Genomic DNA, 24,883 nt, shown 5'->3' with positions numbered 1-24,883 from the left:
GCGTAGGAATAATGTTACCCTATATCTATTGACTAAGCAAATCAAGACGTTATTTAGAGAAGAACATGGGTCAAAAAGTTTCAGCTCAAGACTTCAAGCTGTGCTATGGATGGGATTTTGGCCAAACAAGAAATAAGCAACATTATTCTTTCAAGGAGCAGGCGATCAGCAATGGAAGAATGGAAACCAGGGAATATGGAAAACTAGGCAAAAGGGGGAAGGGAGGGTAAGTAGCATGTGTGTCATCCAATGGTAATGCACACCACACTAAAAGAAGCACTATATATATATATATGTAGTGAATGGTACGTCACTAATCAATTGACGCTACAAGTATCAAGTAGTGTAGAACGAAAGCAATATGTGAGTTTTTGTTTCAAATGAGATAGAAGTATAAATGTATCCCATAATTTCAAGAACTTTCCAACTGTTCTTTCTTTGCAAAGAGAAGTCTCCACCCAGTCCATCCAAAAGAAAAAAAGATAATTTTGCCAATTTTGATCAGTGGGAGGAGGAGTCCCAATCCAAACCTCTAGAATTGTTTATCTTGCAGCTGCTGACACATAGCTGCTTCAGTGTTATTGGATCTTTTAGTCGGATGTTTCTATGGTAACTGAAGTACAATTATAAGCATTTTATAAGTTTTTAAACTTTTATTCACAAATACATCAAGTTTATGTAAAGTCTCAATATTTACAGCGTTGACCCTTCTTTTTCAAGACTTGTGAAATTTGCCATGCCATGCTGGATATCCGCTGCCATGTCAAATCATGACTGATGACAACCCATTGTTGTTCAATCACAATTTCCGTGTTTTTGTTTGTCTGCCCGCTTTTTGAGGATTGACCAATGGTTCTCAATGGTATTGAGATTTGGGAAGTTTACTGGCCATGGATCCAAAATCTTAATGTTTTGTTCACGGAGTCACTTAGTTATCACTTTTGCCTTGTAACATGGTGCTCCATCATGCTGGAAAAAGCATTGCTCGTCACCAAATTGCTCCTGGCTCGTTGGGAGAAGTTGCTCTTAGAGGATGTTTAGATGCAATTCTTTATTCATGTAAGTGTTCTTAGGCAGAATTGTGTAAGCCCACACTCTTGGATGAAAAGCAACCCCACACATGAATGGTCTCAGGATGCTTTATGTTGGCATGACACAGGACTTATGGTAGTGCTCACCTTTTCTTCTCTGGGCAATCATTCTTCCAGATGTCCCAAACAGTCTGAAGGGGGCCTTACCAGAGAAAATAACTTTACCCCAGTCCTCTGCAGTCAAATCGCAGAATGTCAGTCTGCCTTTGATGTCTTTCTAGGAGAGAAGCGGCTTCTTTTCTGTCATTCTTGACACCAGGCCAGCCTTCAAAAGCCTTCGCCTCACTCTGCATGCAGATGAGCTGACTCCGGCCTTCTGCTATTCCTGAGCAAACTTTGCACTGGAATTAAACTGATCCCGTAGCTGAATGCTCTTTAGGAGACGGTCCTTGCAGTTGCTGGACTTTTTGGGCAACATTCTTCACAGTAATTAAACCTCTCTCCTTGAAGTTCTTGATGATCCTATAAATGGTTGATTTAGCGGCAATCTTACAAGCAGCAATGTCTTTGTCTATAAAGCCCATTTGATGCAAAGCAATGATGACTGCCGGTGTTTCCTTGGATGTAACCTTGGTTAACAAAATATGTCAATGATTTCAAACACCATCCCCCTCTTTTTTTATTGATCATTTTTGACCTTGTTGACATGTTCTTACATACCGTTTATAAAAAAGGAAACACATATAAAAAGCAATATTCCATACATAAATTTCAATCATATACATCCCTGTAGATATAATAAAATTATAAAGCAAAGTCAGTATGTATAATAGTTGTGTTGATGTGACTTTATACAATTCATTGCAGAATCCGTCTGGGCCCGGCAATTTTCCATTAACAGCATGTCTAACCTCTTCCTTGGTAATTCTTGCATTTAGCATGTCAAGCTTTTCAGCTGTTATATGATTTAAGAAAATATTAGAGAGGAAGAAATCTGCCCCTTGCTAGTTTTCTATGGGGTTTCCATATAATGATTTATAAAAATCATAAAACACTTCATTGCCTTGTCCTGGGTTGTCTGAATAACAAATTTTTCATCCATAATTGCAGTAATGTTGTTTTTTCTACCTCTCTCCTTAGATAAATTAGACAGCATTTTCCCTACCTAGTTGCCATACTTGTAGTATTTACACTCATAACTCGATTGAAAGGAGCTATCTATCCCCTCGATCCACTCTTCATTTATTTTCTTTGCTTTCAACATTTCTATTTTATTATTAATATTGTTAGGGTCTTTCTTATACTTATTATATGAGATTTGATAATATTCGCTACATTTCTAATATTCACTGTGGCATTTTTTTTTATGCTTGTGTGTAGGCTAATATATTTCCCCTTAAATATGCTTTGAGGGTCTCCCAGTAAAGAATTGGATCATCCCGATGTTGTCCATTATTCTGGTCAAATTCCTCTATCCAACTAGTCATTGACCTAATAAAGTTTTATTACTTAATGCCGCAGAAGGGAAACACCTGTTGTTAGACAGTCTTATGGTTTCCCATATCTATAAAAATCCATACCGTTGTTATTAGATATTGTTTTAATTAACTTTCCCAAAAATTATTTCTATGTTTCATTTGGTGCATAAACACTGCAAATAGTGAAGAATAAATTCCCTACTTTCATCAACACCCTCACCCATCTACCCCGTGTCATTATCGCTTTTTATTCAATTTCCATCAAAGTGTTTACGTATCAAAATTGCAACTCCCGCCTTTCTCCCTATTGCTGGTGACCCTATAACCGTCCCAACTCAATCTCTCATTAGTTTTAAGAGCTCCTTCTCGCTCAAATATACCTCCTGTAATAGTGCTATATCGGTCTTCAATTTATTTAAGTGTCTTATTATTTTATCTCTCTTAATCGGAGTTGCTATCCCTTTAACATCCCATGAAACTATATGAACAGGTTTCATCTATCCCTCAAACGGCAGTATTTCAATATCCTGATTCATATGTCGTCCCCCCTTCTTCCCACCCTATTTTTTTGTAGAGCTGCCTTACTCTCCATCAACTCTATCTTTATGTGATGTTTCTATCCTCTTTCTCCGCACCATGAATCCAACCCCCCCCCCCAATAACAAGCTGTGTTTATAGAGAGATATAGTGATAACATATTCATAGGATGATTCTTTAAGAATGCTCATGCAGTTTTCTCTTTTCTTCCATTCGCCTTCCTTCCTTCTATGGTTCCTTTGAAGATCTTTACATTGATGTACACTTTTCTTCAAACCATTTTGCAGCTTTTACTGGATCTTCACAGGTTTTAACTGTCCCATCTTCATGAAATATTCTTAGGATTGCTGGGTACATTAAAGCGAACCGTATCTTGTTTTGTATTAGTTTTGCACAACTTGTTGAGTACAATCTGCTTTTACTGCTCACCTCCGCCGAATAATCAAAATATATAAGAATTTTATTGTATCATTATAGTGCAAAACCCTGGCAATAACCGGTCTTGTATTCTCCTCTTCCCTTGGTTTTACACCCAGCCTGTGGGCTCTTTCTACTTTTATTTCCCCCACTAATTCCAGTTCAGGATTTTTATTTTTTTACACCACTGCTCTCAAAATGTTTGCAGAATAGGATTCTGGAATTCCAATTATTAGTATACTGTTCCTTCTAGAACGATTTTCTAAATCTGAGAGTTTATCTCACAATGTTCCATTCTCTTTTTTTAGCTCAAACTTAGCCATGAAGCTCTGCCATCTCATCCTCTATTGCAGAAACTCTATATACAAATTGGTCTATCTGGTCAGTATGCTTCTGAATGTCCTCTCCCAGTTTTTAATAACTGTGCTACAGCCTTGTCCACTGACTCTCATCAAATGTTCTGTCACTGCCCTTGCTATCTCCTTAATATTCGTTGGCAAGATGTCAAAATGTAACTTGTCCACTGTAGAATGGTTAAGCCTTACACTTTTGTTCGGCGATTTTTCTAGAACTTTTAGTCCCTTGGTGGATTCTCTTCTTATTTGTTGTTGATTTTTTAAATTAGTTTTTGGGGCCGTTTTTCGTGGATCAAGGCCTTTCTGCTTCTCGTGTCGTTTACCCAATTCTTTTTACCAAACGTTCAATCGTCTGGAGCTCATATAGAGTATGTAATAATTAAAACATTTCAGAGATTCTCTGCTCCTTATATCCTGTATATCACGTATACAAGTTAGGGCCTGTTCACATCACTGTTCGCTTTCCGTTCCAGGGTTCCGTCTGAGTTTTTCGTCGGGTGAACCCCGCAACGGAAAGTGAAACGACAGCTTCCGTTTCAGTCACCATTGATATCAATGGTGACAGAAACATTGCTAATGGTTTCTGTTTGTCGCCATTCTGGCAGGTTTCCGTTTTAACGACGGAATCAATAGCGCAGAAGACTGCGCTATTGATTCCGTCAGAAAACCGGAAACCTGCAAGAATGATAACGAACGGAAACCATTAGCAATATTTCCGTCACCATTGATATCAATGGTGACGGAAACGGAAGCTGTGTTTGTTTCGCTTTCCGTTGCGGGGTTCACACGACGGAAACCTCCGACAGAACCCCGGAACGGAAAGCGAACGCTGATGTGAACAGGCCCTTAGACAAATAGTTCTGTCCCCAGAAAGGATATGTCACAGAAATACAATGAGATTCACTGCTGCCCAGTGCAAGCTGTTGCACACTTTAGGTAGCTAAAGAATTTAATGCATGTATTAACTTCGGGATGATTCAATGCACATTTCTCCGGGACCTATCAGTTTTACCCAGCGTTTACTTTGTATTTCGTCGTCTGTAGCATCCAATCACTGAGATAAAACGATCACTATTGCACACTGCTACCGGCTATTGCGGACCATTGCAGACGATGCACATAAAATACTTCATGCCGAAAAAGAACCTTCCTGCAAATTCAATGTACGTTTGTCCCAGGTTTTATAACAAGAATTCAGCCAACCGTTTCCTAATGATAGCATATATAGAATATCAAGTGGCTTTTTTTTAAGTTTTAACAACCTATCCCTCATAAGCAGTCAAGTTAAAATTTCAGGGCACTCCAGAGCTCCTAAGAGCATTTGCACAAACTCAGCCCCTAAAATGGATTAATCCCCCAGCTACAGGGAGGCCAGATGTAATATCATAGGTGGTGCAACACAGATGGAGCAGTAAAGTGCAGTGCAGGTGAAGCAGCATAGAGACAATAGCACAGTAGCGGCAGTATCACAGCAGGCCAGCCAAGACATCTGCAATGCCACAGCAGACCAGCACCTCATACATTTAAAGAAGGAATAAGACAAATTCAGGGTCAGGGCGGTGAATCTTGCTCAAGTTTACCACACACTCCAGGGCTCACCCCAAGCTCTTCAGCAGTGGCCTCTGGAGGATATCAGTGAACGGCATCGGCGGTGTTCAGCATGGAAGAGAGAGTATCGCAGGGAGAGCAAAGCCACGCGTGCGTGCAGACGTTCCTACATCATCATGCCAAAGCCCTTAATGGGCAGAAGGGACATGTAAAAACAGCCCCCTTTTAAAGCAACCAGTCTGCTCTTCTACTTTTTAATTTTCATGGCAAGGAATGATTTTGCAATTAATTACAATTCATCTGATCACTCTTCATAACAATTGCTGCTATAAAAACTGAAGCAGCATACTTATGAAAACCACAATTTGTATAAATCTCAAAACTTTTGACCAGGACTGTACAGCTGACACCCACTGGTGATGGTGCAGACTCGCCGTCATACATGTACAGCGGTTTGTGGAAATGCTTTTCCAACATTGCTGTATCTATGCGGCAGATATCGGCAACAGTTAAAGGACGTTTAAATGAATCTACCAAAGTGACACATTGGATTAAAAAAAAACATAAAAAAATGGGGCTGTGTTCACAAGGCCATAATTGGCTGCATAGCCAAGTAGTTATTGTCTATGAATAACCTGGGGAGTTAAAAAAAAAAAAAGAAATCTTTGTTTGCTCCTACAGCTTTTCCCACATTCCAAACAAGAATACAGGTTTTGTTTATGCTAATTTTCTGCTGAATTTAAAATTTTTATTTCCATGTAAAACTTTTTCCATACATAGAACAAAATTACTTCTCACCTCTGTGAGTTCTCATGTTTAGCAAGACTTGATTTTCATAAAAAGCATTTCCCACATTCTGAAAATTAATCTGGCTTCTCTCCTGTGTGACTTCTCTCATGTGTAACAAGATGTGATTTTTGTGTAAACCGTTTCCCACATTCTGAACATGAATACGATTTCTCTCCTGTGTGACTTCTCACATGTGTAACAAGATGGGATTTATATGTAAAACATTTCCCACATTCTGAACATGAATACGGCTTCTCTCCTGTGTGAGTTCTCTTATGTTTAACAAGACTTGATTTATCTGTAAAACATCTCCCACATTCTGAACATGAATACGGCTTCTCTCCTGTGTGAATTCTCTCATGTGCAACAAGACTTGATTTTTGTGTAAAACATTTCCCACATTCTGGACATGAATACGGCTTCTCTCCTGTGTGAATTCTCTCATGTGTAACAAGATATGATTTATGTGCAAAACATTTCCCACATTCTGCACATGAATATGGCTTCTCCCGTGTGTGATTTCTCTCATGTGTAACAAGATATGATTTATGTGCAAAACATTTCCCACATTCTGAACATGAATATGGCTTCTCTCCTGTGTGAATTGTCTCATGTTCAACAAGAGTTGATTTTTCTGTAAACCATTTCCCACATACTGAACATGAATATTGTTTCACTACTGTGTGACTTCTCTCATGTGTAACAAGATTTGATTTTTCTGCAAAACATTTCCCACATTCTGAACAGGAATATGGCTTCTCCCCTGTGTGAGTTCTATGATGCTTAATAAGACGTGATTTATATGTAAAACATTTCCCACATTCTGAACATGAATATGGCTTCTCTTCCGTGTGACTTCTCTGATGTATAACAAAATTAGTTTTTTCTGTAAAGCACTTTCCACATTCGGTACAGGAGTATGGCTTCTCCTCTGTGTGAATTCTTCGGATGGTAAAAAGGCCTGAGCTTTTTGTGAACTGTTTACCACATTGAAACCTTTTACCCTCTTTCTGAGCTGTACTTGTGGTAGCAATCTGGGATTGGTCAGGAGAAGGTTCCTCGTGAATAGAGGAATTATATGATAGTTCTGTACTGTGAAGTGCTGGATGTACATTGAGGTTAATGGGGATTTCTTCTGAAGACTGCTGCACAATATCTTTAACTTCTACTTTATAATTTAGTGGTAACATGAATTTTCCCTCAGAGTTCTTATTGGGATTTTCTGTTAGGATTAAAAACAGTTTTGTAATTATTTTTTTTTCAAACAACAATGTAGACAAATTTATAACATTCATATTCGGCTGAAAACACACACACGTTTTGATGGGGTTTTTGATGAAGTTTGAGCTGTAGTTTCCTTAGCCAAAGAAAAAAAAGGATCCAGCAGGAAGAAAAAATATAAGCCATTCCTTTTAAATCCCTGCCTGGCATTGGATAAAACAAACTGCTCCAAGAACTGCCACAAAAACACATGTGTGATTCCAGCCTTATAACACTTTAAAATACATAAATTACAAAGTCCAGGATTCTGGTTTGCGCCCAGTCCCCACTTTTATTACATAAACATTTGAAAATCATAACCTTGTCTGACAATACCGCCTGTCCTCTGCCAACACAGTTCTGCAACAAATCTGCTGTCGTGTGAATTCACTCTTAGTCCTCCTTTATACAATTTTATTTTCCGCATTTTTGGTCTTGAACATCACGCGTTTTTTACAAGCGTTTGTAATTCATACATTAGAAAAATGCACCTTTTGTTCTGCCATTATTTATGTCCTAAAGAGAAGCCTATGAGAAAACACCAGAAAAAAATAAATAAATAACCCAGAGCATGCTGCATTTTTTTGTAAATGCCACGAACGCCAAAAAAACTGCACCAAAAAGCCAGCAACAAAAATGCATTGTCTATTTTATATTTCAATATAGACTGTTAGGCTGGGTTCACACGACCTATTATCAGGTGTAATGGAGGCGTTTTTTGCCTCGAATTACGCCAGAAAAGATGGCTCCAATACGTCGGCAAACATCTGCCCATTGCTTGCAATGGGTTTGCAGATGTACTGTGCCGACCTGTCATTTTACGCGTCGCGGTCAAAAGACGACGCATAAAATTACAGCCTCGTCAAAAGTAGTGCAGGACACTTCTTGGGACGTTTTTGGAGCCATTTTCTCATAGACTATTGAAAACGGCTCCAAAAACGGCCGAAAAACGACGCGAAAAATGTGAGTTGCCCAAAAAACATCTGAAAATCAGGTGCTATTTTCCCTTAGGGTATGTGCACACACACTAATTACGTCCGTAATTTACGGACGTATTTCGGCCGCAAGTACCGGACCGAACACAGTGCAGGGAGCCGGGCTCCTAGCATCATAGTTATATACGATGCTAGGAGTCCCTGCCTCTCTGCAGGACAACTGTCCCGTACAGTAATCATGTTTTCAGTACGGGACAATAGTTCCACGGAGAGGCAGGGACTCCTAGTGTCGTACAGAACTATGATGCTGGGAGCCCGGCTCCCTGCACTGAGTTCGGTCCACTACTTGCGGCCAAAATACGTCCGTCAATTACGGACGTAATTAGTGTGTGTGCACATACCCTTAAAAAGAGCTCCGTATTTTCAGACGTTTTTGGCTCAGCGTGTGAACATACCCTAAGGTAACATATGGCTGTAGCAGTTTTGGGCAAAAAAAAACAAAAGGCAGGAAAAATTCTACGAATAAACGTTCTGAGTGTGAAACCACCCCCACAGCGTCAAGGCTGTAGGTGTCACAGCGAGCCCCTATCAGTATTGATTGCGGTGTTTAAGTGGTTAAACTGAGTTCTCAGATCCCGGCTGTTCGTGCAGATGTTAATCGCAGCTTCGTGCAGATGTTAATCTCAGCTTGTAGAGAAATTCTATATGCAGTGTGAGGGTTTAGCATCAGGAGAGGTTGGTACAGCGGTTTCTTTGTAGCCAGAGACAGGGACACCGTGCATTAAAAGTCATAACAGGGCTTTTGCCTGTGTTTTTATTCTTGTCAAAGAAACAGCCTCTTGTACAACAAGGCAAAATACAAAATAAATCCTGCTCGTCTGAGCACTAACTAAACAAGATATTATCTAACTATACCAAGTGCCTTCCTACCAGGCACTGGACACAAAGTAACACAGGTCTTTACTCACATAGAATACAGGCTACTCCAGCCTTAGTAGTCTCCAGTCTGAGTCAGGGGTGAGACTCACACACACTGTGTCTGCACCTTTTTATACACAGGCTACAGGTGCAGCTAATTGAGCAGCAGCCTTGTCCTACAAACAGAGATGGACTAGGGATTGGGGAACCCGCCCTGCTCTTCTCCAATCCAACTCCAGGCCCTTTTCCGGCTTTTCCTTAAGCCGAGATTGGAAAGCTAGAGCTTTCTATTGCAAGAACTACTCATTCCCTGGAGCCTAGGATACATATGACAGGATTCTAGGGGAAATGTACCTTCCCTCAATGACTTTACCTGTCACTGTCTCACGTACCCTCTTCCTCTGTTCGAGCCCGTGGGATCGGACACATTTAGCTACAAGGCAGTGTGTCCTAGACAAAGCGTCAGCATTGCCCTGCAGTTTTCCTGCTCTGTGTTCCACAGTATATTTGAAGTTCTGCAAAGTAAGAAACCACCGTGTAACTCTTGCATTTCTCTCTTTAGCTTGACACATCCACGTAAGAGGAGAGTGGTCTGTAACCAACCTAAACCGATGACCCAATAAATAATATCTCAGGGACTCAAGTGCCCACTTAATTGCCAAGCACTCCCGTTCAACTATGCTATAGTTTTTCTCAGCCGGGGTAAGTTTTCTGCTCAAATAGGTCACAGGATGTTCCTCACCACACACCTCTTGTGACAGAACTGCTCCGAGACCCACATTAGAAGCATCAGTTTGGACAATAAACTCCTTTTTGAAGTCAGGAGTGACTAAGACTGGTTGGTTACACAGGGCCAGTTTCAACTCTTGAAAAGGCGCATTCAGCCTTCGTGTCCCACTTGACCATGACAGACTTACTTCCCTTGGTAATATCTGTCAGGGGCGCTGTGTGCTGGCAAAGTTTGGAATGAACCTGCGGTAATAACCTACAATTCCTAGAAAAGCTCTGACCTGCTTTTTGGTTGAGGGCTGGGGCCAGTTTTGGATAGCCTCAACTTTGTTGACCTGCGGCTTTATCACCCCTCTCCCAATTATACCCAGATTCCGTGCTTCCTCCAAGCCTAAGGAACATTTCTTTGGGTTTGCTGTTAACCCCGCGGCTCTGAGGGAGTTTAGTACTGCTTGTACTTTTGGTAAGTGGCTTTCCCAGTCATCACTAAAGATTATAATGTCGTCCAGATATGCCGAAGCATACCGACGATGGGGTTTGAGGACTATGTCCATTAACCTTTGAAAGGTCGCTGTAGCCCAATGTAGCCCAAATGGTAAACAAATATATTGAAACAGACCATCCCGGGTGATGAACGCAGATTTCTCTTTGCCGCCCTCCGTGAGGGGTACTTGCCAATAGCCTTTGGTTAAATCAAGTGTTGAAAAATACCTTGAATGGCCCAGTCTCTCTATTAACTCGTCAACTCTTGGCATTGGGTATGCGTCAAACTTTGACATCTCATTTAACTTGCGGAAGTCGTTACAGAAACGCAATGACCCATCTGGTTTCGGAATCAATACAATGGGACTTGACCATTCACTTTTTGACTCTTCAATAATCCCAAGGTCTAGCATTTTCTTGACCTCCTCAGATATGGCTTGTCTACGAGCTTCAGGGACTCTGTAGGGTTTCAAGTGGACCCGAACCTGAGGATCGGTCACAATGTCATGTTTTATTATACTGGTCTGTCCTGGCAGTTCTGAAAACACGTCTGTGTTTCTCTGCACAAACTCTTTTGTCTCCTGTTTCTGTGGCTTTGCGAGGGATTCTAACACATACACATCTGGGTTAGGACTATAGGGGGTCCTTACTGCCACGAGGGTCTCTCTTTCTTTCCATGGCTTAATTAAGTTTACATGGTATAACTGCACTGTCTTCCTTTTACCTGGTTGGTAAACTTTATAATTTACATCCCCCACCTTTTCAATTATCTCATACGGCCCTTGCCATCTAGCAAGAAATTTGCTTTCTACGGTTGGCACTAAGACCAACACTCGATCACCAGAGTTAAAATTTCTAACTTTAGCAGTTCGGTTATACACCCTGCTCTGAGCATCCTGAGCTTGCTCCAAGTGTTCCTTAACTATCGGCATGACCGCAGCGATTCGGTCTTGCATCAACATGACATGCTCAATTACACTCCTATAAGGTGTGGACTCTTGCTCCCAGGTTTCCTTGGCTATGTCCAGGAGACCACGGGGTTGTCTGCCGTATACAAGTTCGAACGGAGAAAACCCTGTGGATGATTGAGGAACTTCAAGTACAGCGAACATCAAATAGGGCAGAAGACAGTCCCAATCCTTCCCATCCTTACTAACCACCCTCCTCAACATGCCTTTTAATGTCTTATTGAATCTTTCGACAAGACCATCAGTTTGAGGGTGATATATAGAGGTACGCAGGTGTTTAATTTTCAGCAGTTGACATAATTCCTTGGTGATTTTGGACATAAAGGGAGTTCCCTGATCGGTAAGGATTTCCTTAGGTAAACCAGTACGGGAAAACATGTAAAACAACTCTCTTGCAATGGCTTTTGAAGAGGAATTTCGCAAAGGGACTGCCTCAGGGTAGCGTGTGGCATAGTCCAACACCACTAGGATATATTGATGTCCTCTAGAGGATTTGAGTAAAGGGCCGACCAGATCCATGGCAATTCTTTCAAAAGGGATCCCAATGATAGGCAAAGGCACCAGCGGACTCCTAAAATGTGGCATAGGAGCCGTTATCTGACACTCCGGGCAGGACTCGCAATACCTCTGAACTTCCGTATATACCCCCGGCCAGAAGAATCGTTGTAAGTTACGCTCTCTGGTCTTTTCGCAACCTAGATGTCCACCCAGCACGTGTTTATGAGCCAGGTCCAACACCGTTCTACGATACGGTTGGGGTATCACCAGCTGTTCAACAACCTCCCCACGTACGTTATCTATCCGATACAGCAAATCCTGGTTAACCGCCATGTGTGGAAACACCTTATCAGCCCCTGGATGTTGAGGCACTCCATTTAATACCTTAGTATTTTCCCTGGCTTTTACCAATGTGGGATCGCTAAGTTGAGCGGTCCCAAAATTGTTACGTGATACATTTAACTCTGGCATCTCAGAAATGTCCTCCTGCTCATCTGTTTCACCAGCAAAAACAGCCAGAGGAAATTTATCAGGCTCAGTGGTCACCCCTACTGCTGGCACCTCAGCATCTTCGTTAAAGGGTTCTGGGCTAAATCACAGCGCACACATTAATACCATCATTAACATTTACAGTGGAGGTTACATCTTTCTTCCTCCACAAGTCCCAGAACACTAGGAAGTCTCTCCCCAGGATCACACTGTGCATCAGGGACTTGACCACACCCACTTCATGGCAAGCGGTTCCACAGGAAGTCTCTAGAGTGACCAAAGCGGTGGGGTATTCTTTAGTGTCCCCATGTATGCACAGGACCCCTATACTATGTCCGCTGAATGTTCCAGGGTCTATCAGGCTGGCATGCACCAGGGTAACCAGACTCCCAGAATCCAGCAAGGCACTCACAGTACACCCTTCCACTTTTACGACACACATTTGTTGCTCAGTCTCGTAAACAGTCTCAGCAAAACAAACAGGACGTGCAAACAAGGATATTCGCCTTGCTGCATCACACTCCATTGGCTCCGTAGTCAGGGGACAATTGGCAGCAATATGCCCAGGTCCATAACACCGCCAGCACTGTATGCGGCCCAGGTCCCCAACTTGAGACCCTGGTCTGGCCTTCAGTGTCTCTCTGGGATTTCTTCCCTCCGTCTGCTCCCCTTCTGAGCCACCTCCCTTAAAGACATTTCTCACCCCTCTAGTAAATGGAACAGTCTTACCGGGTGCTCCGCACGATTTGCTGTTCCTGGGGTTAGAACATCCAGGCGGTACTTCTTGGAGTATATCCTGAGTAGCTCTGTACCTTTCAATCAGGTTCACCAGCTGTTCCGCATCTGTAGGATCTCCTTGACCGACCCAACGCTGAACCTTCGGTGGTAAGGAGCGGATGTATTTGTCAAGCACCACTCTCTCCACAATCTGCGCAGGGGTTGATTCCTCTGGCTGTAGCCATTTCCTTGCAAGATGGACAAGATCATACATTTGTGATCGCGCAGGTAGGTGTGCCACGAAAGTCCAGTTGTGCACCCGTCGAGCACGCACATTCATATTAACACCCAGACGGGCAAGAATCTCACCCTTCAGCTTGGAGTAATCCTTGGCATCCTGCTCATTGAGATCAAAGTACGCCTTTTGCGGCTCTCCGGTTAGGAAAGGTGCCACCACTGCTGCCCACTGATCTGAAGGTAACTTCTCTCGTTCTGCCACTCGCTCAAACACCATGAGATAGGCCTCAACGTCGTCGGTGGATGTCATCTTCTGCAGAGATGTCTGTACCGCTGCACGAGTGGTTTGGCGCAAACCATGAGGCCCCGCTGACCTCTTTACTGAGGCCTGAATTTGGTCTTGCAAATAGCGATTAATTTGCTGCTGTTCTTTTAAGGCCAGTCTGTGGGCTTCACCCAGCAGAATATTGGTTTCAGCCTGTGCACGTATGGCTTCCTCATGCACCATTCGCTGAGTCGCGCTGGCTTCTTGCAGAGCTGTGCTTATCTTCCCCTGGTTGATATTAGCCTGAATCAGCCGTTTAAGTATTTCATCCATTTTAACGGTCTCTTTTAGCCCTGTTGCCGCCTTCACCCAAGACATACACTTCCAAGCACTCTCAGGGAGAAAAAATTGTGTTGTTGCCCCTAGCAACGATTTTCCACTTGGAGCAGCAAAAGTCCTTTTAAATAGGTGTATGTCTCTTTAAAACCGCGCCCGCATCGGCCACCATATGTGAGGGTTTAGCATCAGGAGAGGTTGGTACAGCGGTTTCTTTGTAGCCAGAGACAGGGACACCGTGCATTAAAAGTCATAACAGGGCTTTGCCTGTGTTTTTATTCTCGTCAAAGAAACAGCCTCTTGTACAACAAGGCAAAATACAAAATAAATCCTGCTCGTCTGAGCACTAACTAAACAAGATATTATCTAACTATACCAAGTGCCTTCCTACCAGGCACTGGACACAAAGTAACACAGGTCTTTACTCACATAGAATACAGGCTACTCCAGCCTTAGTAGTCTCCAGTCTGAGTCAGGGGTGAGACTCAGACACACGGTGTCTGCACCTTTTTATACACAGGCTACAGGTGCAGCTAATTGAGCAGCAGCCTTGTCCTACAAACAGAGATGGACTAGGGATTGGGGAACCCGCCCTGCTCTTCTCCAATCCAACTCCAGGCCCTTTTTCCGGCTTTTCCTTAAGCCGAGATTGGAAAGCTAGAGCTTTCTATTGCAAGAACTACTCATTCCCTGGAGCCTAGGATACATATGACAGGATTCTAGGGGAAATGTACCTTCCCTCAATCACTTTACCTATCACTGTCTCACAGCAGTCACAGCTCCCTCAGGTCCTGCACTATGTATAACACATTGTCTGACGTGTTACTGTAATGTAGAACTGAGGCCTTATTCACACGAACGTATAATACGTCCATGTTACGTGCGTGGAAATCACGCGCGTCGCATGTACCTATGTTAGTGAATGGGGCCGTTCAGACTGTCAGTGAATTTCACGCAGCGTACGTGTGCTGCGTGAAACTCGCGACATGTCTTATATTTGGACGAGCTTCGCGCAGCACGCACCCATTGAAGTCAATGGGTGCGTGCAAATCGCGCTCGGCACACGGAAGCACTTCCGAGTGCCGTGCATGATTCGCGCAACAGTAGTAAAATAAATGAATGAATGAAAACTGTTTGTAAACATAAAAAGTTTGTCATAATGATGGCGGCTGCGCGAAAATCACGCAGCCACGCACCATATTCTGATGACACAAAGACCTTTTGCACGCGCAAAACGGACACGTCCGTGTGAATAAGGCCTGAGGAGGAACCTCACCTTAACAAACCTCCCAATTCACTTGCTAAATTCATTATTACTGACCTGTGGTAACACCTCCTGGAATTTCATCCTCCACTTCACTGTTACACGGTTGATCGCCCCTCACCTGCTCTTCTTCATCCTCCGCTTTAATATTAGTCAGATCTTCCCCCTGATTTCACATATGTAACAATTCAGTACAATACAGCAGAGGGTGTGAAGAATCTAACAGATCAACATAAGAAACCCCCAAAATCTATGACCGCAGAACCAAAAAGCTCCACACACCCCCCATATAGATCTGGTATAGAGCTCAGCTTCATCTACCTGATGATTCTCTGGGACATTGTGATTTTCCTCTGGACAGTCCTGGGAATAAAGAGGACTGGGACATCTCTCTGGTGGATTTCTCCTACGGGATCCATCTGTAGGAAACACACAGGGACTGAATACATGACTACTGTATATCTGTCTATATATCACACACTTCTCTCTACACCTTACATTCTAGGTTTATTGATCAGAGCAGAATCTACAACGTTGTGCTTCTCACCACCTGCGTCACGGTCCCAGTGCTTTGTAAGCTGCAGGCCTATTGTGGCCTACGTGAGTGAATGGTGGGGAGCTGGTGGTTTTCTGCTCTGCCATAGTATTCAATTGTTGCATGCTAGACCACCGCTCCTTCAGTTCTCCACACTGCGGTTGAGCAGTGACGAGGGGCTCAAGACCCTCGTACTCACGAACGTGGGGTCCCAGCGCTCAGACAATTATTACCTATTTTATGAATAGGTGATAATTCTCGATTCTGGGAATACCAGTTTAAGAAGCATTAAGGGACTCGAATCATGCACTAACTATATTTTTATTTTGGATATTTAATTAAAGTCTCAAATATAGAGAGAATTTAGGACATTTAATTAATTATTTATTTTAAAGTTTAAAGGGAACCTGTCACCAGCATTTCACCTATTATACCAGCAATACCTGCTGGTAGTGGGTGAATTTTTTTTTCTATATAACCTATAATTGTCTTCTTAGTCGGCTCTGTAGCTTTAGTATTCCGTTATTTAGTGTTCCCGCACCGTATGCTAATGACCAAAAAAGAGTCAAATCTTCATTCCTCAAGTCTTTCAGAGTTTACCCCGCCTCCTTACTTTTGATTGACAGCTCCTCGCCTCCCCCAGCACACAAAATCCCGCGCTTGTGCATTGATGTCCTCCTCTGGTGTGTGCACAAAGGGACACCAGATTATTACGATAAAAGGCGCAAAATGTTTGCAGACCGTTATTTACAGTCGGAGGAGGAGTTTAGGAGAGGGGATAACGGCAATGATCTTTTGATAGCAGCAGCCAGTGACGGATATGTAAAGTTCAACAGGTGAAATGCTGGTGACAGGTTCCCTTTAACCCCTTCCCGCTCCTGGACGTACTATTAGGTCATGGCAGCTGCATCGTTCGCGCTCCATGACCTAATAGTACGTCTCGAGAGTAACGGCCGTTTCGGCCGTCCTCCCGACACATACAGGAGCTGTGACAGCTGCTGTCTCGTACAGCAGCTGTCACAGCTCCTACAGCGGGGACCGATCGCTGTGTCCCCGCTGATTAACCCCTAGAGATCGCGGCTTTTTAGGGGTTAAGCTGCCATCGCCGGCCTGCTACACGATAGCGGCCGGCGATGGTGACTATGGCAACCGGACACCAAACAATGGCATCCGGCTATGCCATGTAGTGCAGTGTATTAGAATAGCGATCAGGGCCTCCTGCCCTCAAGTCCCCTAATGGGACAAAGTAATAAAGTAAAAAAAAATAAAATAAGATGTGTAAAAATAAGAAAATAAAAGTTTTAAAAGTATTAAAAGTAAAAATCCCCCTTTTTACCTTATCAGTCATTTATTATTAATATAAATATATAAACAAACAAACTATACATAATTGGTATCGCCGTGTCCGTTACGGCCTGAACTACAAAATTATTTCATTATTTATCCCGCACGGTGAACGCCGTAAAAGAAAATAATAATAAACCGTACCACAATCACAATTGTTTGGTCACTTCACCTCCCAAAAAATGGAATAAAAAGAGATCAAAAAGTCGCATGTACCTAAAAATTGTACTGATCAAAACTACAGTTCGTTACGCAAAAAATAAGTCCCCCCACGGCTTTATTGATTGAAAAATAAAAAAATTCTGGCGCTTAGAATAAGGAACACAAAAAGTGAATGATTTTTTACAAAACTATAAACATAAAAAAAACCTATAAACATCTGGTATCGCTGTAATCGTATCGCCCCGCAGAATAAAGTGAATATGTCATTTATAGCGCACGGTGAACGCTGTAAAAAAAATAGAATAAAAAAAACAATAGTAGAATTGCTGTTTTTTAGTCACCACGCCATCTAAAAATAGAATAAAAACTGATCAAGAAGCCGCATGCACCCCAAGAAAACTACAATGGATTCCTCAAGGGGTCTAGTTTCCAAATTGGGGTCACTTTTGGGGGGTTTCCAATGTTTTGGCACCACAAGACCTCTTCAAACCGGACATGGTGCCTAATAAAAAAGAGGGCTCAAAATCCACTAGGTGCTCCTTTGCTTCGGAGGCCGGTGCTTCAGTCCATTACCGCACTAGGGCCACATGTGGGATATTTCTCAAAACTGCAGAATCTGGGCAATACGTATTAAGTTGCATTTTTCTGATAAATCCTTTTGTGTTATAAAAAAAAATGGTATAAAGAGGATTTTCGGACAAAAAAAAAAAATATGTAAATTTCACCTCTACTTTGCTCTAAATTTCTGTGAAACACCTAAAGGGTTCATAAACTTTCTAAATGCTGTTGTGAATACTTTGAGGGGTCTAGTTTCTAAAATGGGGTGTTTGATAGGGGTTTCTAATATATGGGCCCCTCAAAGCAAATAAATAAATTAGGCAATACTTCGCTTCTTACATTATACTGATAATGAGCAGTGCCCACCCCGAGATGACCCCAGTTTTGACCGTTTGTATAAACGGAGACCCCTATTAGACCGTTTCAGTGCCCAGTTTTCCCAAGCATACACCCCCGAGAAGTGTATTTCTATTGATGAGTCCCTGGTACATTTTAAAGGGAGGGTTCAATTCCGCGAGTACCTGCCAGGTAAGAGGGCAAGGTATGGCGTGAAGATGTATAAGCTGTGCGAAAGTGCATCAGGGTATACCTAGAGATTTAGGATATATGAAGGAAAGGCCACCCCCAAACCAGACTGCATCCTGGACTACAATAGGTACATGGGAGGGATGGACTTGTCAGATCAAGTCCTGAAACCCTACAGTGCCATGCGGTGTGGTATAAGAAGCTGGCCGTGCACTTCATACAGATGGCATTGTACAATGCGTACGTGCTACATCGATGTGCAGGCCAGAGGGGAACTTTCCTGGAATTTCAAGAGGTGATTATCAAGAACCTAATCTTTAGGGACCAAGAAGGGGGGGCACCCAGTACTTCTGGAAGCGGGGCCACACGCATCATACCAGGGCGGCAACACTTTCCAGGAGAAGTTCCCGAAACTGGCAAGAAGGGAAAAAGTCAAAAGAGGTGCAAAGTCTGCTATAAGAGGTCGATAAGGGATGACACAATATATCAATGTGACACGTGTCCCGAATAACCAGAGCTCTGTATGAAAGAGTGTTTTAAAATTTATCATACATCCCTTGGTTTATAATTTACCCCAATTTTACTTATCCTGATGCACACCGCACAGCTTATACCCCCTCATCTTTCCCCTCTGGGCCCTGCTGTGTGCCCAGGCAGCTGATAACAGCCACATGTAGGGTATTGCCATACCCGGGAGAACCCACATTACAGTTTATGGGGTGTAGGTCTCCGGTCAAAATGCTCACTACACCTCTAGATGAATGCCTTAAGGGTGTAGTTTTTAAAACGGGGTCACTTCTTGCGGGTTTCAACTGTACTGGTACCTCAGGGGCTTCTGCATACATGACTTTGCACCAGAAAATCCCCAGTAGGCCAAATGGTGGTCCTTTCCTTCTGAGTCCTCCCATGGGCCCAAACGGCAGTTTATCACCACAAATGGGGTATTGCCGCACTCAGAACAAATTGCGCAACAGAATGGGGTATTTTGTTTCTTGTGAAAATAAGAAATTTTCAGCCAAAACTACATATTATTTGAAAAAAATAATTTTGTTTTAATTCCCAGCCCAATTCAAATAAGTTCTGTGAAAAAACTATGGGGTCAAAATGGTCACAACACCCATAAATGAATTCCTTGAGGGGTGTAGTTTCCAAAATGGGGTCATTTGTGGTTGGTTTCTATTGCTTTGATACCTCTGAGGCTCTGCAAATGCGACATGGCACCCGAAAACCAATCCAGCAAAATCTGGACTCCAAAGAAGAAATAGCGCTCCTTTCCTTCTGAGCCCTCCCATGGGCCCAAACGGCAGTTTATCACCACAAATGGGGTATTGCCGCACTCAGGACAAATTGGGCAACAAAATGCAACAATTTTTGAGCTAAAATGACATATTATTGGAAAAAAATTATAATTTTTTTTAATTCCCAGCCCAATTCAAATAAGTTCTGTGAAGAAACTATGGGGTCTAAATGGTCACATTACCCATAAATGAATTCCTTGAGGGATGTAGTTTCCAAAATGGGGTCACTTCTGGTGGGTTTCCATTGCTTTGATACCTCTGGGGCTCTGTGACATGGCACCCGAAAACCAAGCCAGCAAAATCTGGACTCCAACAAACACATAGCGCTCCTTCCCTTCTGAGGCCTCCCATGGGCCCAAACGGCAGTTTATCACCACAAATGGGGTATTGCCGCACTAAGGACAAATTGGGCAACAAAATGGGGTATTTTGTTCGCTGTGAAAATAAGAAATTTTTATCACAAATGACATTTTATTGGAAAAAATAAAATTTGTTTCATTTCACAGCCCAATTCAAATACGTGCTGTGAAAAAACTGTGCGGTCAGAATGGTAACAACAACCATAAATGAATTCCTTGAGGGGTGTAGTTTCCAAAATGGGGTCACTTTGGGGGGATTCCTACTGTTTTGACACCTCAACACCTCTTCAAACCTGGCATGCTGCCTAAAATATATTCTAATAAAAAAAGAGGCCTCAAAATACACTAGGTGCTTCTTTGCTTCTAGGGCTTGTGTTTTAGTCCACGAGCGCAGTAGGGCCACATGTGGGACATTTCTAAAAACTGCAGAATCTGGACAATACATATTTAGTAGTGTTTCTCTGGTACAACCTTCTGTGTTACAGAAAAAAAATTTAATAAAATTTAAATTCAGCAAGAAAAATGAAATTTGCAAATTTCACCTCCGCTTTAATTCCTGTGAAATGCCTGAAGAGTTAAAAAACTTTCTAAATGCTGTTTTGAATACTTTGAGGGGTCTAGTTTTTAAAATGGGGAGTTTTATCAGGGTTTCTAATACATAGGCCCCTCAAAGCCACTTCAGAACTCAAGAGGTACCTTAAAAAATAGGCTTTTGAAATTTTCTTAAAAATATGAGAAATTGCTGTTTATGTTCTAAGTCTTGTAACGTACAAGAAAAATAAAATAATGTTCAAAAAACGATGCCAATCTAAAGTAGACATATGGGAAATGTGAACTAGTAACTATTTTGGGTGGTATAACCGTCTGTTTTACAAGCAGATGCATTTAAATTCTGAAAAATGCTATTTTTTCAAAATTTTCTCTACATTTTTAAATTTTTCACCAATAAACACTGAATATATCGACCAAATTTTACCAGGAACATGAAGCCCAATGTGTCACGAGAAAACAATTTCAGAATCGCTTGGATAGGTTTAAGCATTCCGACGTTATTACCACATAAAGTGAAATATGTCAGATTTGAAAAATGGGCTCTGAGCCTTAAAGAGGCTCTGTCACCAGATTTTGCAAGCCCTATCTGCTATTGCCTGTGATCGGCGCTGCAATGTAGATTACAGTAACATTTTTATTTTTTAAAAACGAGCATTTTTGGCCAAGTTATGACCATTTTTGTAGTTATGCAAATGAGGCTTGCAAAAGTCCAACTGGGCGTGTATTATGTGCGTACATCGGGGCGTTTTTAATACTTTTACTAGCTGGGCGCTCTGAAGAGAAGTATCATCCACTTCTCTTCAGAACGCCCAGCTTCTGGCAGTGCAGACACAGCCGTGTTCTCGAGAGATCACGCTGTGTCGTCACTCACAGGTCCTGCATCGTGTCAGACGAGCGAGGACATCGGCACCAGAGGCTACAGTTGATTCTGCAGCAGCATCAGCGTTTGCAGGTAAGTAGCTACATCGACTTACCTGCAAACGCCGATGCTGCTGCAGAATCAACTGTAGCCTCTGGTGCCGATGTCCTCGCTCGTCTGACACGATGCAGGACCTGTGAGTGACGTCACAGCGTGATCTGCCAGAAGCTGGGCGTTCTGAAGAGAAGTGGATGATACTTCTATACACAACGCCCAGCTAGTAAAAGTAGTAAACACGCCCCGATGTACACACATAATACACGCCCAGTTGGACTTTTACTTTTAAACACGCCCACTTGGACTTTTGCAAGCCTCATTTGCATAACTACAAAAATGGTCATAACTTGACCAAAAATGCTCGTTTTTTAAGAATAAAAACGTTACTGTAATCTACATTGCAGCGCCGATCACCTGCAATAGCAGATAGGGGTTGCAAAATCTGGTGACAGAGCCTCTTTAAGGCCAAAACTAGGCTGCGCCCTTAAGGGGTTAATGTCATTGTTAGGGGCTAAAGCAGCTCTCTGCTCTGACGAAGGCCAGATTCACACAAGCGTGTGCGTTTTGCGCGCGCAAAAGGCACTTAACAGCTCCGTGTGTCATCAGCGTATGATGCACGGCTGCGTGAGTTTCGCGCAGCCGCCATCATTAGGACACTCTGTTTGTATGTTTGTAAATAGAAAAGCACGTGGTGCTTTTCTATTTTCATTCATACTTTTTACTGCTGTTGCGCGAGTCACGCGCGTCCCTCGGAAGTGCTTCCGTGCGGTGCGCGTGATTTTCACGCACCCATTGACTTCAATGCGTCAGTGATGCGCAAAAACCGCACAAAGAACGGACATGTCGTGAGTTTTACGCAGCGGACTCGCGCTGCGCAACAATCACTGACTGTCTGCACGGCCCCATAGACTAACATAGGTCTGTGCGATGCGCGTGAAAATCACGCCCGTTGCACGGCTGTATTTTATGTTCGTATGAATAAGCCCTAAGAGTGGAGTAGCGAGCCGGGGACCGCGTTTGTCATTAATATATACTTATAGGACATATGGACCGTGATTATTATTATTCTTGTAAGTGCAGAACTATTAACCCCTTAATAACCAGCCTATTTAAGGCCTCAATGACCAAGCTACTTTTTACAATTTTCCATCGTCACATTCCAAGAGCTATAACTTTATTATTTTTGCGTCGACATAGCCGTATCTTGTTTTTAGCAGGACAAGTTGTATTTTTTAATAGCAACATTTTGGGGTACATAGAATTTATTGATTACATTTTAGTAACTTTGGGGGGGGGGGGGGATAGAAAATAACAGCAATTTCGCCACACTTTTTTGCGTCCTAAATTAACGTTTACGGTGTGGTATAAAGAACAATAACTTTATTCAGCGGGTTGTTATGATTGCAACGATACCAAATTTGTATAGTTTTTGTATGTGTTACTACTTTTACACAGTAAAAACACTTTTTTTTCAAAATTATTTGTTTTTGTGTCTCCATATTTGAAGAGCCATAACTTTTTTATTTTTTCGCCGATGCAGTTGTATGGAGGGCTTTTTTTTTTTTTTTTCGGAACAACCTGTAGTTTTTATTGGTACCATTTTGGAGTAAACGCGACTTTTTGATCACTTTTTATCAAATTTTTTTTAAGGCAGAAAACAGCAATTTTTGCAAGATTTTTTATTTTATTTTTTACGACGTTCACCGTGCGGGTTAAATGATGTAATAACTTTACAGTTGTGGTCGTAACTGACGCGGCGTTTTTTTTTTTATTAGTTCCACTAGGGAACTTTACTATGCGATCGTCCGATCGCATTTATAATACACTGCAATACTTCTGTATTGAAATGTATTAGGGTCTGTCCGTGTAAAACGGACAGGCATCTGCTAGGCCATGCCTCTGGCATGGCCTAGCAGGTATACACTACAGGCAGACCTGAGGGCCTTTATTAGGCCCCTCGGCTGCCATAGAAAACACCGGCACTGTGCGATCACACGCAGGGTGCCGGTGGGGCAAGAGAGGGTGCTCCCTCCCTTTCCCTAAATCCACTCAGATGCGGCGCTCTCGCTATTGAGCGCCGCATCTGAGGGGTTAAACGGGTGAGATCGACTGATATTGATCTCACCCGTTAGAGCTGGTAGCTGAGGGCAGGAATGTTTAATGACTCCCTGCTCTGTTTATATATTCCGATGCAGCCCCGTAAAAAGGCTATTGCATGGGAATAAAGCCTGTTAGTGGCCGCCGTAAAAACACTATGGGGCGGTCACTAATGGGTTAAAGGGTCTACCAGGAGAACGTCTCATCTATGAGCAAAAGAGAAGACTCCAGTATTAGTAGATCTCACACTGAACCTGCAGAACATCTTTCCACACGATTGTCATGTCCGCTGTTCCACATGGTAGAGCTTTACACTCAGCTGGAGAGATTATAGGAGCAGCCACTGGTTATATAAGACTATGTTCACACAGACAAGTCACTGTCCCACTCATCTGATTGTGGTTAATAAAAAGTCATACACCTGCTGCACAAACAACAACATTCAGATATATAGAAACTTCTACAACAAATCTATGACTATCCCCTAGTGCAGCACTGCAGCAAAGCGAGGAAGGTGTGATCGGAGATCAGGAATCACATGTCTGTATATACTGCACATGACGAAATTAACACTGCAACAACAAAAATAATAATATATAAATTGTATATCTATATCTCACCCTGTGATGTGCGCGGCCGGTAGTCCTCCATCATGACCTCCTCGTACAGATCCTTGTGTCCGTCTAGATACTCCCACTCCTCCATGGAAAAATAGACAGTGACATCCTGACACCTTATAGGAACCTGACACACACAATGATACAGTCATCACCCAGACTCCTCCAGTGCTGTTACTGTAGAATTTCCCAGCATTCCCAGCAGTGTCACCTCTCCAGTCAGCAGCTCAGTCATCTTGTAGATCAGTTCTAAGATCTTCTTATGTATCCGGGAGTGAGGGGGAGGCTCTGTGATGGGGCTCTGACTACTGCTCCATCCTCCTGACTCATGGATGATGGGAGTCGTACAGTCACCCGATGTCTTCTTCACTATTGTGTACTCCTGTGTATGGAGAGAGACACTTAGAGAACTGTACACAGTATTCCCCCCTCAGTAGAGAGAGGGAGATTGTGATCCCGCTGTATAGAGCTCTAGTGACCCCACATCTGTAATACTGGAGACCTCACCTACAAAAAGACTGAGAAAATAGAACGAGGCCAAAACTAAAAAGGAAATAATATTGGGGGGACCAGATGGACCATGTGCTCTCCTCCTGCCGTCATCTTCTGTGTTTCTATATAGATGTCATCCTGATCCTCCTGGTTCCTGGTCATTCTCATTGCTC

General features: G+C 42.6%; 1 protein-coding gene across 1 annotated transcript; it reads right to left on the bottom strand.

The window, feature by feature from the left end:
• Positions 1-5,977: 5,977 nt before the first annotated feature.
• Positions 5,978-24,598, bottom strand: LOC142664026 (uncharacterized). Its single transcript, XM_075842913.1, has 5 exons — positions 24,430-24,598; positions 24,222-24,345; positions 15,577-15,674; positions 15,313-15,421; positions 5,978-7,378 (listed from the first exon to the last, which is right to left on the bottom strand). Exons 1-5 carry the CDS (start codon positions 24,451-24,453, stop codon positions 6,231-6,233), a joined length of 1,503 nt encoding a protein of 500 aa, XP_075699028.1. The 5' UTR covers positions 24,454-24,598; the 3' UTR covers positions 5,978-6,230.
• Between the last annotated feature and the right edge of the window lie 285 nt (positions 24,599-24,883).

Source organism: Rhinoderma darwinii, chromosome 1 (genome assembly GCF_050947455.1).
Source record: "Rhinoderma darwinii isolate aRhiDar2 chromosome 1, aRhiDar2.hap1, whole genome shotgun sequence".
NCBI classification, from domain to species: Eukaryota; Metazoa; Chordata; class Amphibia; order Anura; family Rhinodermatidae; genus Rhinoderma; species Rhinoderma darwinii.
The sequence above is the reverse complement of the archived record's forward strand: the minus strand, read 5'-3'. Positions and strand labels throughout refer to the sequence as shown.